This window comes from Lupinus angustifolius, chromosome LG16 (assembly GCF_001865875.1).
Source record: "Lupinus angustifolius cultivar Tanjil chromosome LG16, LupAngTanjil_v1.0, whole genome shotgun sequence".
In the NCBI taxonomy this organism is placed as follows: Eukaryota; Viridiplantae; Streptophyta; class Magnoliopsida; order Fabales; family Fabaceae; genus Lupinus; species Lupinus angustifolius.
Window position 1 is genome coordinate 19,694,314 of NC_032024.1, and position 17,607 is coordinate 19,711,920.

General features: G+C 31.1%; 1 protein-coding gene across 1 annotated transcript; it reads right to left on the reverse strand.

Moving 5' to 3' along the window:
* Positions 8,343–10,470, reverse strand: LOC109330143 (CBL-interacting serine/threonine-protein kinase 12-like). Its single transcript, XM_019564191.1, has one exon. It carries the CDS (start codon positions 10,251–10,253, stop codon positions 8,652–8,654), a length of 1,602 nt encoding a protein of 533 aa, XP_019419736.1. The 5' UTR covers positions 10,254–10,470; the 3' UTR covers positions 8,343–8,651.

Sequence of the window (17,607 nt, forward strand, 5' to 3'; positions counted from 1 at the left end):
TCACTATTACAACAGTTTAACCAACCCGAACACATGAGTGTCACTTTTATGAACTATATTTAGGGTTCCCACTTAGAAACCCCGGGTTTTTTGATGTGGACACTCATGGTTACACAACAACAATGCAATGCAAAACTAATGATAAAGTACCATCAAGAGCGACCTAAGGTACCTAAATGTGCCTAAACGAATGAGAGTTATCAAAATGCACAAACACAAAGATAATGGGTTCAAGATGCTAAAAATGTACTTACATTGGTCCGCTAATGATGCAAAGCTTGTGTGTGTGCACTAATTGATGAAGAAGAAGAAGAGAACTTGGGCTCTTTGAGAGACTCACGAGCTTTTTTCGTATTTAATTGCAATGGGGATGTCAGGGGTTGAACGAAATGATTTACACTAATTCCTACAAGAATTAATTGAGCAACTATTTATACGAATTTGTTTGATAATTTCATAATGATTTTGTAACAAGATTAAATTAAAATAAAATATTAACTATGAATTTAAAAGAGTTGGGATCGAAATTCACCATCTTTCCCTTTTGACATCCATAGATTCAATTCCAAGCAACTTGCGAAGTTAGTGATTTTCATGCACATTTTCGGCAAGTCATTTACATCAATTCCTTGAGTTTAAAATCCTTAGATAATCACTCAATTGTCAATTCATTGACTAATTGACTGATTAATTAGCATTAAAAACTATGTATAAGCAATTCATACATCATTATCCATTCCTGAAATAATGATGTATGAAGGAAGATAATCCAAATCAGATGTCAAATTTAACTTTCCAATTAAACTTGAACTCAAGAACAAGAATTAAGTAGCTAATTAAGCTCATGCGTTAAGAATGGGATAAACGTCCCAAAATCAAATAACAATTACATTAGAATTGAATCCAGGAGTACAAGGTAAGAAGATTACATTTCAAACCCCAACAACGAAGATCTAGTCACTCCTCCTCGCTATTACAACACTTTAATCATGATAGTATAGAAGAAAATCTGAATTAGAGTCGTTCCCACGACTTCTATCTTCTTTCCTTCGTTTTCTCTCTGTTTTTCGTGCCTCAAAGCTCTTGAAAAGTGAATCGAATGCTTTCTGACTTCCGAAACTGCCGATATCAATTCTAACTTCCCAACCCTCGCCCAAGCTAGAGATTCTCGCTTGGGCGAGGAAATAAGAGGCTTTCATACTTGAGCACCTCGCTTGGGCGAGGATACCTCGCTTAGGCAAGGATCAGACAGGTAATCAGGGCCTTTTTAGTCCAATTGTCACTTGGGCGAGGGATAGTAGTGATTTCTGGCGATTTTCCTCCTATTTGTGGCTTGGGCGACCCTCTCCTCGCTTGGGGGAGACTTACAGTGCTCAAAAGCACCAATCTTCTCCTTTTTTTCTTAATTCTTATCCTGCAACAACATAAACACATAACAAGATTAACTAAGTTATCAGGAATCTTACGCAATTACAGCATAAATGCGCACTAAGTGCTCCCAAAGCATATAAGTTTCCTTAACAATTTGGCACTTAACAATCACCTAAGTCTAAACAGAAAACCTAACTAACTAACATGTTTAACATATTTAAACATGTCTAATATGCCTAAAACAATAGAATGAATGGTTGGCTTCTGAATTGCAAGCATCATACATAACTAACTCACGATGTCTGGGTTGGATGGACTTATGACTCAGATAATTAAGGTTGCATAGACTAGGAGAGCCCAAAGGCATGAAATAACTTTGGCCAAGTAGGTTGCATTGAATCTGAACAAGACTGTAGTGAGAATTGCAGCCTTAGCAGTCTTGAATATCCTCATCTTTACTGTCTTGATCCATATCCTTGCACTGGTTCATGTCCTTACCCATGTCCTTGCTGCACTGGTCCAAGTCCTTGCTGCAATGGTCCAAGCCTTTGGTTTCTGTCCTAGCCATAACCTGCATACAAACATGACTAAAGCTAGGTAGTGTTGGTGCATTGTGCTTAGGCCTTGGCTCGTGGATTATGAAAGCCTGTTGATGTATTGGCATATCTTGTCGTGCATCTGGTGCAGTAAATTTATCAAGCATATCAGTTTGCTTGAGTAGCAAGTTAACTTGTTTAGGTACATGTTGTATCAATTTCTTTGATAGAATGCATAATTTTTTTCCTTTTCTTTTTTTGTTTGTTTTGGTTTCATTGATGTTTGATTTGTACTCAGTGCTATAACAGGAAATCTAAAAAAAAGTAGAAAGTTGAATTAAGTGGGTCTGAGATTGAACTTGGTTGACTAAAATTTGGACCAAGATCATCTTTCCTTGAGTATGCATAATGAATTCATTATCCTATTACGGTTCCTATCTACCCAACATATTTTATCATTCCAAACTGTGAACATAGTTGTCTGACACATTTCTATAGTTTGTTTATATAATTGATGAGAGAGCGTAGCATAGAACCAGACAAAGCAATCACTGCTACTATATCTATAATTCTGTATATTATAATATCACATTCCCATTTACATGCTTCCAATAATTCTGTATGACAAGATTATGAGTTAATTACGAGCATATGTTAATATTCAACAGAGAATATAAGCTGTCACGGGGTATTGTCTGCTTCTAGTTGGTTTAGACATTAAAGATGTGTTCGCATGCATTCATACATCACCACAGCTCAGCCCAAAGAGAAATTATTGTGTGGTCTGAAACTAATAAGATTCAAGAATATACACATCATGGATTATACATTATTCAATTAAATTTATATGTATTTTTATAAACTAATGGTGTAGATGTGTGTGAATAATTCCTCCCCATAAGAGGACACTTTGCATTAACATTAAGTTTTTTTTATGCAAGCATTAACATTAAGTCTAAATAATGCTTCTCTATTTCTATTAAATTATCTGCTATGTTTCTTAATAAGTATGGGTGAAAAAGAGTTGAGTCAAATTAGCTTGACTCATTAAAGACAGACTTGAATCGAGTTTCGAATTGAGTGCAACTAATTTTCAATTTAAATTCGGTTCAATTAAAATTCACAAACTTTCGAGCAGATTAACGAGTTCAAATTTATGTTACTCCTGAGCATAAATTTAAAAGGCCCATAAGGTGTTGGTGGATATTATGTATACAAATAAGATATGTGAATATTAATAATAATTGTAACTACCCATTAAACTTCATTATTAAAGAATGACAATATTTATATGTATATATGGATAATGACCCAAGTGAGAGCAATATAATTTTTAATATGAGAATCATTTTATTTTATTTGAATTATGCACCTTTTTAAGTGATTTTAATATTAATCATTTGTCTATTTGTATGACACTTATTTAGTGTTCTCATAATTTTTGTACGAGAGAAATGTATTTAATTGAGTCACTCTCATGTGTATATATATGTATAGAATCGAGTCAGCACATGAAAGTAGCGAATTGAATTGTATTTGGCTCAACTTCGACTCATTTATTAAACAAGCTCAAGTTTTACTTCAAATTCAACTCATTTGGTTCGTGAGTCAAGTTTATCAAATTAAATATAAGTCAAATTTTAAACGAATGTCGAAATGATTATCTTCATCTTCAGCCCTATTTATAAGTGATAATAGGAAGAAAAAAATAACTTTATTAAAAATAAAAATAAAAATAAATGCCCTTTGTTTGATTCATATAATTAATAGTATATCTCTCCATTTGAAAAATATTATTCTCAGAAAAAGTGTGTCCACATCAAATTATATATTTGGAATTTGTTCCTAACCATCCAACACCAAAAAATCAAAGCTATGAATGAAACCACACAAGAGTCTTTATCAAGATAAGTACCTGCTGATCTTGTGGCTCACAATGTTGCCCAAACTGTGGGCAAATATAGCCACATTCATTATTCACTCAAATAATTCAAATCTCTCAAATTCATCATCACTTATTATAGCATCACTTTCTCATATGCCCCTCACAACCCCTTTCAACTGTTTTTTAAATGTGAAAAACGTAATCAAAAGAGGTTTTATATCTTAGAGGGAGGAGTTTTATAAATTATAATCTTCTTTTTTAGTTAAAAACTATTGATTTCAACGGCCGTCTCAAACATTTTTGGGGTTATTTGCTAAAATAAATAATTAAACTCATTAAAATGAGAAAAAGTTAAAATTATCAAAATAAAAATCCATATTTTATATATTTCGATTATTTTTTATTACTAATATAATCAATTTTTTAAATTGATAATATTCAACAGATTCTCAAAATTAACATCAAACTTTCACTTGAAAAATGTGTCATCCTTCTATTATTTTTTTTAAAAAAAGACACCACTAGCTAGTTACTTATCACCTTTGGGAGATGATGTGAATCACACCGATAAAAATTGACTATGTAACATAAGAGATATATGGTTTTTTGGCTCCAACTGGAAAATGTACTTTACTCCATTAATATATATATATATATATATTAAATTCATATTGGTGAAATTAGGAATAAGCAACCTAAAAGTTCAATACTTCAATAAATAATAAAACAACTGAAAAAACAAAAGATAAGAATCTCAAAAGGTTATAATAATTATCATATTATCAAGAGACTTGTTTTATGATGATAAAAGATTTAATGAATAATGATTTTCTTTTCATCCAATCTTCTCATAATCAGCAATAAAATAATAATGTGATAATATATTCATAGGTAAAGTAAAAAGTTGAATACACCGAAAGATTTAATTAGTATGTAAGATATAGATTAGTATAATTTGATAACTTGATAACGTTTGAGGTGTAATTTTCATAAAAGAAAAGAGAAGGATTAAAATGTTTTTCACACGTCTCTACATTATTATTTTTAAGTCATTTCGGATTAGATTACATTGTTATTGTTGTTTCCATGATGGAGACTTCATCTGCTATTGCCTTAATGCCACCAAAACATTTTTAGGACTCGAACGGAATAATCCAATTAGTTTTATGATTTAAAAATGTATATAACTATATAATAGATGTCATCATCACTTTGATTATGAAAGTTTATTTCTTAACATATCTCTTACTTTTGGCTTGATATGCCCCACTTTTTCAAACTCGTGTCACATAATGACTTATTAGTATTCATAATCTGTGTCCTTTTGCTTCCAACTACCGTACCAAGAAACCCAATTAGTCGAAAAGTGATTTGTGTAGATCATTTTCAATTAAGACTTCTTAAGAAATGCACAAACATGGAATGACCCTTTCAAAAATCAATAGCAAATCCTAGGAGGACAAGTTTAAGTTAAGATAGCTTATCTTCTTATCTCTTATAAGTTCAATTTGGATTTTTCCTTTATAATAATAACCACTTATCCACCTTCAACAGCTTAATAGTCAAATAACTTATTACCCACAATTTTGTCCAACAATTTCCTAAACCAAATGTTGCCGTCAAAGAAATGATGTCACCTCAAAAGGTATTTCGATTAGCGCAACTACAAAATATTTTAACAATTAAACCTTCTTACGTAGGCGAATTTTTCAGAGCTTAAAACCGAACATTTTCCTTCCACGTTATAAGTTATTGAATTTATATTAATCATTATATTATACACCATTTATATTTAATTATTATTTACTCTTTAAAAAATAATGATATAAATGAATGGTATTGTGCATAAAAATATTACACTCTTTTTAAATTTATTAAGAGTTGGAGTTAAATATTATATAATTGTAGAGATATAATTGAATTAGATGTATTATTTATAAATGTCAATGTGGTATCATATAAATGTAAACAAGGGAATTATAAAGTATTAGCAAAATCTTATATGACTAAAAGAACATCATGTTTAAAAGGGCTCATCTTCTAGTAATAATGTAGGGTTTGCTAATTGAGTTGTTACTGACTAAAAGGACGAGATTTAAGTGCTTTTAGAATTTTATTTTATTTTTTGTTCCTTTTAGAATTTTATTTTCACAATTTTCTATTTCTCGGAAGGACTTGAAAAATAGCTAATAATAGAGAGGGGGACATGATAGAAGTTTCTGTCCTAATGTCTAGTTCCATTTGCCATTCCACAATTCTAATATAGAGTTATTATGTTTTCCACAATTCTGCTCTTGGTGATAATTTTGATTTTTGAGGGGTTATTCATATTTCTTTGGAGGACTAGTTAGGTGACAATTTTCTTCAAAAGGCTAATTGAGTGATACTATAATCTTTAGGACCAAATAGACTATTAACTCTATCAAAAGAATTATAAAAGAAAAATTAGAAATTAAGGTAAAATATATTTTTAATCCCTAAAAGTTTAGCTAATTTTGATTTTAATCCTTTGAAGTTTAAGGAAATTTACTACACTAAGATTATTCCAAAAAGGCTGCTAACTTTAATTCCTAAGCTAATTTTGATTGTAATAATATGAATAAAAAAGGATGCTCAGAATATCAAGCTGGCATGTAGTGAGTGTTGAGGGGAGCTCATCTTTTGTCTCACAGTTTGTATCACTTCATATAACATGAGCTATGATTGGTCATAAAAATACTTAATAATTAAAATTTTAACTTAAATATATTTTTTCAATCAATCATAGTTCATAGCAGGCAAATTTACTTTAGAGATACACGTTGAGTGAAATATTACAGTCTCGTGTACTTTGGGGGAACTAGTCACGAGTTTAATATTTTAATGACGAGTTCTATTTATTAAAAAAAATTGTAAAAATGAAGTTAATGAAAACTGCTCTTCACGTTGGAACATATTAAGAAACTAAATATTGTTTAACACATTAATTATGTGAGTTAGCATCACATATGAACATCTATTCTAACCCACTTATCATACTTCCATACATCACAGGTACACTACTATAATGTCATTGGATTTTATTAATACTTTAAGCTAAACTTGTCAATAATAATGACTGTTGTTTATCATATACTGCCAAATAATATTTGTTTCCTTAATAATTTTGCTTCTTTTATTTGGAGAGTGTGAGTGATAATTATATTTGATGGTGCCAAATAATATTTTGCTTCTTTTGGGGAGAAAGAGCTTAATAATTTTACTTTGTTTGTTTGGAGAGTGTGAGTGATAATTATGTTTGATGGTGCCAAATAATATTGCTTATTTTAGAAAAAAAGAGCTTAATAATTTGCTTTTTTTTGTTTAAAGTGTGTGAGTGATGAGTGAGAATGTGGCTGCATTTTATAGAAGGAAAAATTAAATAGCTAATAAAATTATTATAATATTAGAAGTTTAATTAAAAACAAGGAAAAATATAAAATTGGCATTACGATTGACGATTTCTGTTTAAAAAAAAATTTAAACTAGCCAATGCTATTAACGAGTTCCAACTATTTCAGTCAAGGTGCATCTCTAAAGTAAATTTGTCATTCATGATATATGGAGTGATGCACATTATGAGACAATAGATGTGCACCGTGTTGAGAAGAGTATATATATGTATACAGTCTCCTCCTACCGGTAAAGAGTCAGAATTTTGTTGTGTCAACCTCCCTCTGTTCAAATAACATAAACAAATGCAGATAAATGTAAGCATCACTGACAGCATTTTGCTATATAATAATATTTGTATAGTCTTGTTTTTGGAACTTTAGAATGGAAAATACCATCCTTTCCATTGAGATAAGCTCTATACATTTCTCCCATTTTTGTGGACTATGACTAATATCAATAAGTGCTTGTTATTTAACCTCATATTTTTTCTACATTAATATAATAACCAACACGCAATGATGCACTACAAGCCAAGGAATCCAAAGGAAATTAGACAACACTTTAGGAATTTATCCAAATGGGTTGTAATATAAGTAATCATTTTTATTTTTCCTCACCTAACCTCATTCAGCATTCTTTATAACACTTTGCTTGAATAGTACAAACTTTCAAATGTTCTGATTGTCAAGGTTCAACTGTTTAAAGTGTTGATGAACTAGCAATACCAAACAATTAATATTATTTCAAAATCATTAAATTAAACCATGATTAACTAGCAATCCCAAGCATTAATTAGCATTCCACAAACACAACCTGGTAATTGAGCATAATACCTGCTATCTGTATGTTAAAGATGAACAACTTTCTCTATTGTGCGTTATAAAAATCAAAATCGTTGGAAGTTATTGAGAATAGATGCATTTTCGATAAACAAACCAAGTTGTTGAATTCTTCGATTGCATTATACAAGTCCAAGTTGTCTGAGACATTATTTGCAGTTTCCAATTATGAATATGGATGCAATGCTATTTCAGACCCATGTTTTTGTATGAATGCTATCGCGAATTACTTATAATCAATCATGGTTAGAGAGCAAAATCAGTGATGTTTGTAAAGTAAAATACAACTGAGAGAACACAAGGAAATTGATTCATTGTTTCTCCCTTTAGATTCAGCATTTTCCTAGCAATAAACTATCTTATTATTTTCTTATCACTTGCAATAAAGAGCAAAAGTAATACAAATCTGCATAGCAGTGCCCAAAAAATGTAGAAGTATATACTCCATTCCCTATATTTTTCAATTAGCCTTCTTCTTAATTAGACATACAAATACAATAATAGTATCTAATACTGCATCAAGGAGCAGACCTAAAAGGCAAAAGCATAATAATCCTGAGAGAAAAGGTTATCAATTACCGATTCCTCTTCTTCTCTCCCGACTTTTCATGTATCTGAATCTGAAGGCATATAGAGAGGAGACTCGATATCTGAAGGCATATAGTGTGGAGATTCAATATCTGAAGCCGTATAGCGTGGAGATCCAATATCTGAAGGCGTATAATGTGGAGATTCAATATCTGAAGACATACGCATTGGTTCAGAGAACACGCGTAAAAGGTGTGGCTCAGTAGATGCAGCCGAAAATGAAGAAGTTGCAGATTCCCCCACCATCAAATTCTCCAGCCCAGGTTTCAACTCGGTGTTACAAAACTTTTCATACTCTGCTCTATCTCCTCCTTTTTTCTTCACCTCAATCACTACCAACGAAGGTGTCAATTCAAATATCTCAGCAGCAATAGTCAGTGGCCCTTTTACACCTTCTCTAGTACCCTCCAAGCTCACCCGACATTCTTTTTTCCTGACACTAAAGCTAACCAATTGAGCAATCTCCTCCAATTTCGATATAATCTTGGACACTGGTGCAGCAGTCACGAACCTGGTCTCGTCCCCTTTCTCCTCAAACAATCCTGAAAGATCAAAACCCTTAGAAAATGATATAATGTCAAAAGCATTCAAGCTTGCTGGTCTTGGCAATGGAGCATTCCTTCTCCTAATCTCCATCTCAGAATCAGATTCCGAGATCGAACAATCCGAAACAACGGATGCTGCATCATCCTCATTATCCAAGAGACCATCCTCAACATTACAAAGCCTATCATCCTCAACATAAAACTTAATTTGCTTGAACCCTTTCTTGAACCACCTATTCTCCATAATCTCTGGAATCACAATCCGCGTTTCAGGCTTGATATCGAGAAGCCGGGTTAGGAGCCTAGATAGATCAGGTGAAAACCACCTAGGACACCTAAATTCACCCTTATAAATCTTCTTATACATAGCCATAACATTTTGATCATGGAATGGTAAATAACCTGCCATCAACACAAACAAAACAACACCACAAGACCAAAGATCAACCTTAGCCCCATCATACCCTTTCCTACCCAAAACCTCAGGGGCAACATAGGCAGGTGTCCCACAAAAAGTGTGGAACAACCCATCTTGCCTCATTTGATCAGACACAGCACTAAGCCCAAAATCAGAAACTTTAAGGTTACCATTCTCATCTAGCAACAAATTTTCAGGCTTAAGATCCCTATGGTACACACCTCTAGCATGACAAAATTCAACAGCTGAGACCAATTGTTGAAAATACTTCCTTGCAACCTCTTCCTTCAACCTTCCCTTTGCAACCTTGTTGAAAAGTTCACCCCCTCTAACATATTCCATCACAAAATAGATCTTTGCCTTTGTGGCCATAACCTCAAATAGTTGAACAATGTTGGGGTGGCGCACACGGCGCAGGATAGAGATTTCACGCTTAATATGCGCCACTAGACCACCCTTTAAGATTTTTTCTTTATCTATCACCTTTATGGCTACCCCTTCACCAGTTTTTATGTTCTTTGCATAGTACACTTTTGCAAAGGTTCCATGACCAAGGAGTTTTCCAATTTCAAAACGCCCAAGTAATAGATTTGATCTTTCTTTTTTGGTGCTGTTGTTGGGGCTGATGTTGTTTCTCTGCAAAACAATATCCGCCATGGATGGCGAAGAAAATTTGGATTTTGGACCTCAAAGTTTAGAACTTTTTGTGATTTTCAACAAAAAGATGGAATTTTTAGAATTGGGTTAGAGAGAGCTATTGATTTGGTTGGGACTTTGGGAAGTGGTGGAAAGAGAATGAAGAAGGGTGTGTATGGTTTTGATTTGTTTGAGAGTTTTGTATTTGTTTCTATGGTTGTGTTTTTTGTGTAAATATAAATGATTCACATTTAGCTCTTATAAGGTAAGGGTAGATACCACCATTAACCTCTTTGCTATTTTTTTTTCATTTTTTTCCTTTAAATTGTGATTTTTTTTAATCATTAACTCACTGCCACCTATATATTGAGTTTGTTTTTTTGTATACTACTGAGTTAACCTCTTTCAGCTATGTGATTGTCCTTCCAATAAATGGCGTTCACCTAACTTGAATTTTAATCTTTTCTATCATTCTCAAAATCTAACATTACCTTATATCCCTATTTGAATGTTTTATTTTCTTCTTTTCTTTTCCGGTGTCGTGGGAATGAAGGCAGCAACAACTATTTGGCATCAAAAAATGACAGTAGAAATAGCATCTTTTTGTCAGATGAAAAACAACAACTTTGTTAGATTGAATTCCCAAAATTATAAGATTCCCTATGATGAGTAATGTACCAGTTGTCTCCATTTAATTGTTTTATAGGTACTATTCAAATTTTCTCCTAAGATGGAAAGAACACACCTAGAGTCGTGAGCTATGTTTATTCTTCTTTATCTCTCACATTTTTTATAAAATATTGTTGCAACGTTTTGATTGAAAAATTTGTATCAAAAGGAAAATGTGTTTAATTTTAATTTGGTAAAGCATTCCACTTTTTATATAAAAAGTTTTCATTTTGAAATTTTGTTAATGATGTCTTTAATTTTTTTGTACAAGTTTTAGTATACAAACTTTATTCTTCACAGTAGTTGTACCAATAATGGTGTAAGGCTCATGGAATACATAAGGTCGAGAGTTCAATTCATGTAAACAATATTGTTAAAGAAGTAGTTGTGAATCTTAAAAATAATTAATTTCTTACCTAAAAATGCAAGGAGATACATTTAATAGTACTAAACAATATATAATAACTATAGTTTTGGATATTTATGGTATCATGTGATGTACTAGTAACTCATAATTTAGATTTTAATGTTATGGAGAAATATTTAAATCTTAAAATACATAATTATAAAACAAGAATTAAATCTAGCTAAATTTTGATAAAACATGAAAGTATGTCCTTTTTACCATGATATCCTATCTTCTTATTGATATATACAGCATTTATGAGATAGATTTGTTCATTAAAATCATTTCAATTTGATAATGATGTTACAAATGAATTTTGGACCGTTTGACAGCCCAACATGTGCTCACTTCCAAACGAACGGTTATAGTTATTTCCTTCTTTACATCTATTTTTATAGATACTAGTGTATACAGGTGCTTTGTACCTATCGGTCAATAGTGTATGGTACTATATACTTAATTTTTATATATTTTATTTTTTATAATTAGAATATATTGGTTGGATTTAGTGTACTTTATATTATATTTTTGTGTGTTTATGATAAGTTTAGTTTAAGGTGAGAAATGTGGTTAATTAATATGTTGATGGTGGTTAATTAGAATTATACAGTTTTTTTGTAAAAATTAAATAATATGAAGGGCAAAATAGGAAGTGGACATTACACCATGATGGAAGTTATATCATGTTTTACATTTATATAGTACTAGTGTGTACAGGCACTTCGTGCCTGCCGGTGAATATTGTGTAATATTACATATTCAATTTTTATATATTTCATTTTTGTACTTTATATTATATTTTTTTGTGTTTATGATAATGTTTAATTTAAGGTGAGATATGTAGTTAATTAAGGTATTGGTGGTAGTTATTTAGGATTATATAGTTTTTTTGTAAAAATTAAATAACGTTAAGGGCAATATAGGAAATGAAAATTACACCATGAGGGAAGTTATTTCAAGTTTTGACTTTATATATAGTATAGATAGAATATATAGAATAGATGTATAGGATTAGAGAGAAAATTATTGTTTTTTATTTTTACTTTTCTGAATATAAATATTTATTGTTATAAATAAAAGATAAAAATGTAATAATATTTTGCTTTAATAATACTTTTCTTTTCGATATCGAAGATGATCATTCTCCTATTCTCACAATACTAGGAGATGTTGCCAAGTGCATGCATTTCACCTGTACTTGACGTGTAATATGGTGCACCCATTTCTAAGAAAGCAAGTAAAGTCGGTTTGTAATAATATTGTTGAATAACCTCCAAACATTATCCATGTTTATCTTAGCAACACATTTTTACACGTAATATTAACATATTTATTCTATTATAGAACGTATTATGATGCTAAAGATCGTGCCAACGTTCATTTATATCGAATATAATATTAAACAAAACATGGGGAAAACATGGTCTAATTATGCAATAAGCTAATCAATGAGAGTAACTAAGTTTGAAATTCTAAATAGAGCAGCCATGCATGCAACTATGAACAAGAAAGGAAACCTTCACTGGATTAAATAATAACTTTTCATTAAATTATTTTTATTCATTTATTTATTTTCAAAAGTTATCGTGGAGACCCAATAGTATGACCAAAATTCAATTATATATAACTTTTCATTCAGCTATTATTATTTATTTACTGTTCATACTAAGCTATTTTTTTATATTTTTGCGTGTGCTTGATTATCAACACGTGGTACCAACCTCATAGTTTGACATTCTAACAAAACACAAATTAAGTCATAACTTTTCATTAAGCTATTTTGATTTATTTATAGTTCATATTAAGCTAATTATATAATTGCGTGTGATTAATTATAAGCAGGTACCGACCATGTTGACTTCCGAAGTTGCTTACATTGTATTGGTGTCTTCACTCCCCACGTGATCACAACGCGGCTACTACCAGCCTTGTGAAGGAACTTACATGTTTTGACTAGATTTTTTTCCTTATGGCTTCTCATTATTAATTTTTTTAAGTAATGGTGTCCTTTTTAGTTTATAGGTAAAAAGCTAATTTTTAAAATGCATTCTATTGTTACATGGATTATCATCTCTAATATTTCAGATTTCAATTACTTTTTAATAAAAATAATATAAAAATTATCAAACATTATTTTCCTCTTTCATAGTCTAGTACGGGAGAGAATCTAAACCCATAAATAATTTAGAAGGTTAATAATGTTAGCCAATATGTAAAGATGAGAATATGAGAGGCCTAAAAGAAACCTAAGATCTGAACTGGTTTACTATGTTCTTTCTAGCTTTCACTTGCCCTCTATAAATATTAACTTCAGAATCCTTTTTCAAGTATTAACCCAAGAAGGTCCAAGAATTTTTTTTAGCTTCATACTATTTCTGAGATAAACAAAGGTCATCTTCAACCTGAATTAGTCTTGAATCACATTTGACAAGTTATCCCTCTCATCAGACTAAAAAACATTAGGTACTCGCTCAAGGCGGTCCAATGTTGTTATCTGTGGCTCACCTACCTCGAATAAATTAAGGTCGGACTCATTCTAATTCAGCCTAAAATCACATCTACCATGCAAGTTATTTCCAAATGAACATTAGCGCCAAATGTTGCTTTTCTACACCATGACAACTTCCAAAAATCAACTTTATAACCTTAACCAGAACCTCATTAACACCATCTTTTGTGATTTTGCTGTCTAGGACCCTTCTAATTTGTAAAAAAAAAAAGTATTTCATAAATGTCTAGTACCCATATTGTTTGACGATAAGGATTATGATCAAATCCTAATGAATCAGAGATTTATACTGCAAAATTTCACATATGCCTTTCCCAAAGTGAACATATATTAGACTCATATATAAGTGAGACTAGTTTTAAAACAAATCAAATTTGAAGTTGAAAACAAAGTATCGTTATTGGGTGTGTTTTTCTTTTCCGGTTTCCCTTTGCATGACTGTGTATGTATGCATGCATGCAATTATATGCAATAGTTTATGAGAATTGAGATCATTTGTTCCATTTGGTGTTCCCATCTAATAAAAAATGATATTTAATTAAGAAGAAAAAAATTAAAAAATATAAACTAACATTTTTATATTACTTGTTTGAATTTAATTGGTTTGCGATATAGATGCGTGATATTTTTGTCGTTGAGGAGACTGTAAAATGTTGAAGTGCTCAATTGATGAGTTTACTGATTTTTATGTCATGGCACTGAAGCTGAAACGTAGTCATTAGCTTCTTCTGCAAAGAAATTGAAGCTTTATATTCATTAACCATAGTGTATACTATTGTCTAGAAAATCAGTTCTTGACTTGTAATCTCAGAAGATAATATAACATGTATAAAAAAATTCCTCAAGGGGAGGCCCAACAAGGCTAAGCCCATCAAGGAACAAATTAACGGCCCGAAATATGAATTAATACATTTCCAAAGTCCAAACCACAATGAAACTCAAGCTCTCATTTGTGATAGGTGGCAACCATTTGATTTTTTAAATTACTTTATCGTAAATGAGATTTATATTTGTTTAATCATGCGAAATTAAGTTTATAGTGCATATTTGGTAAAAGAAAAGCATGTGCACGGTTGGATTAAGTGTAGACCCATCATTCAATTATTCTCTTTTATTATTTATTCTTTTAATACATATTATACCCTTAAAAATTGTTTGGTGATCATGATGAGAACAAGAAAATATAAAGATTAGCATCATAAACTTTTATTTTCTTTAGTGTTTTCTGCACACAAGTAATATCATACAAATTATATGGTGGCAAGAATGATAATGATATGATGAAAATAATATAGTCCGAGTAATGTTATATCATCATACTAAATCTTTTTGTTTACAAAAAAAGTAACATGTTACTTATAAACTGATTGATAGGATAATTAGTAGGAATATATAACATTTTCATGTTAAATCCCCCATTATCATCCTAAATTCAATTTTAATGACAGAGCATAATAACCTCTACTGATGCAGACACACACTCACAAATCAAATTGATTTCACATTAACAAGAGTGACTGGGTTCTGAGCCACACTAGTGAAACAGCTTTATGGGCATGTAAATTGTTCCCAATATTTTATAATGACCTCAAATCTCAGTCTCTAAGTTCAATATTATATCCAAAATCTGAGTTGTCATTCTCTTGTAATTCTTGTTTGGATGGTTGTGGATTAGGCAAAACCATCCACTTATCTTGTCCTGAACAACTATAACAATTCCAAAAAAATATAGTTTAATAAACATAAACTTAATCAGCATATAATGGCAAAAGAGAGAAGTTAAAATCATGTGCTAGAGCAGTTGAGATAAGGCACTAGTATCTGGAATTTGTGGAGCAAGTTACTTACTAAGTTCCAAATCCAACATATGAGTAGAATATAGTTTTGAACCACTTTAACTGTTTCTATATCTTCTTTTGGTTTGTCTTAGTTTGACTGGTGCATCAGTGCCATGTAATTTGTCATTTTGTTAAAGGGTATATTTTATTGATTCATGTGGAATGTGATTCCCATTATGCTACTTTTGAAATTCTCCTAGTTATTATTTTATCCTTAATATTATGAAATTAGATGAAAATTTAGAAGAGGGGGTATGCTGAATATTTGCATTATATTTCAGCTCCAAAAGAAAGTTTTGGTTTTGAATAGCAGGCTTAATAACAACTTCATTTGTGCCATACTTTTTGTGAGGTGTTATGTAATACCTTAGTTTTGACATTGTGACTCTTTGGACCCATGAATATATTGAACGTATTACTTGGTAACACCTCAATCCTGACATGCGACCTCACAGACCCATGTATACACCGAGTGTATCACCCACAAACTTAAATTACCCCATGTAGTATGTTATTCCCTACAAAGGAGAGCCTCCTGCGACTCGAACCTATGAACTCAGGGACAAATAGTCATTATTCACATGAGTCGCTATTTATCATTGAGGTCACGAGTTCGAGTCAGCATGGGGTATTTAAACTTAATATATGACACACTCAATATATTCATAGGTCTAAGAGGTCTCATATCATAATAACTGGGATGTTACATGTTCTATTTCATTTATATTCTTTTTCTTCTGAATATCTAATTATATATTAGGTGAGTTAGAGTAAGGAGACTCACCTGACTTTATTAAAAAATGATATTGTTTCATTTGACAAATGAGTAACCAACAAATATGTAAAATCTTGTCTAGCTTAGGAGATGAGACAAACGATGTGAAACTTATTTCTCAACATGTCCCTTCCATAGAAGTTTGTTTGACCAAATTAAGATTACCATTTGACCCATAACTAAAAACACATCTTTGTGCAATGACAACTGAAAAAAAGTTAAATTTTAGCTCTAATATCATGTTAAAGTTTTGTTAATAATGAGAGAAGTAACTCAACGTGTATTTAAATTATACATATGAAAATAAATTAAATAATATGAAACTTACTTCCCAACAAAAACAATTACATCTGTACAAAACCATTAATGAGACCCTCATCTTCCTAGTAAGATTTAAACTCACTTGTATAGACTAAGTTAAATATTTACCAAATTAATAACCTTCCTTTGTTAATAACTTAATCAAACTAATAATGTGAAAAAAATACTATTTATCTCTCTAAATTTACTCTTACTTATGATCTAATCTTAGGTCAAATTGCTAATCTCATATATGTTTTCCCATCAAGATATAGGGTCGGAGATAATTTTGAGTGTATTTTTTGTTGTTGTTATTTTCTTATTTAAATACATATTTTCTTTCTGCATATAACATGTGCCAATAAATTATACACACTGTTATTGTTTTCCAATTGAGGGGAGCACCAAAAACAGCTTTTTTGACCCATGATAAGTGAGTGGAAAAGACTGATCATTATTGAGTCAAGTTCCATGTTATGTACATGTGACTTGCTTGTCTCCAAGCAATTAGATGAAGAGAGGAATGTCTCAACAAACGTTACTTTCTTTAATTGAATCATTGACCTTTTGATTTTTCTGAGAATCTAATATGCATTACACCACTGGATCAGTGTCTCGTTGATATTTGCTAATCAAATTTGTAAAGTTTTACTCAGCCATATAGGTACCAATTAGTGTTAATTAATTCCAATTAGTTTTTGTCTCATAGCTATAGAAATCAATGGATTAGGCATAGTCTAAACCAGCAAAACTGGCTTAGTCAAAAAGAATATGAAGCATTATTGACTAGCTGCAATTATACTATAATTGATCTTTGATGATCATTCACATTTTCATCCTACTAATCTATAAACCACTTTATTTACACATAATGTGAC

Coding starts and splice junctions, on each gene's coding strand:
- LOC109330143 (XM_019564191.1), bottom strand. CDS start 10,253: ATGGCGGATATTGTTTTGCAGAGAAACAACATCAGCCCCAACAACAGC.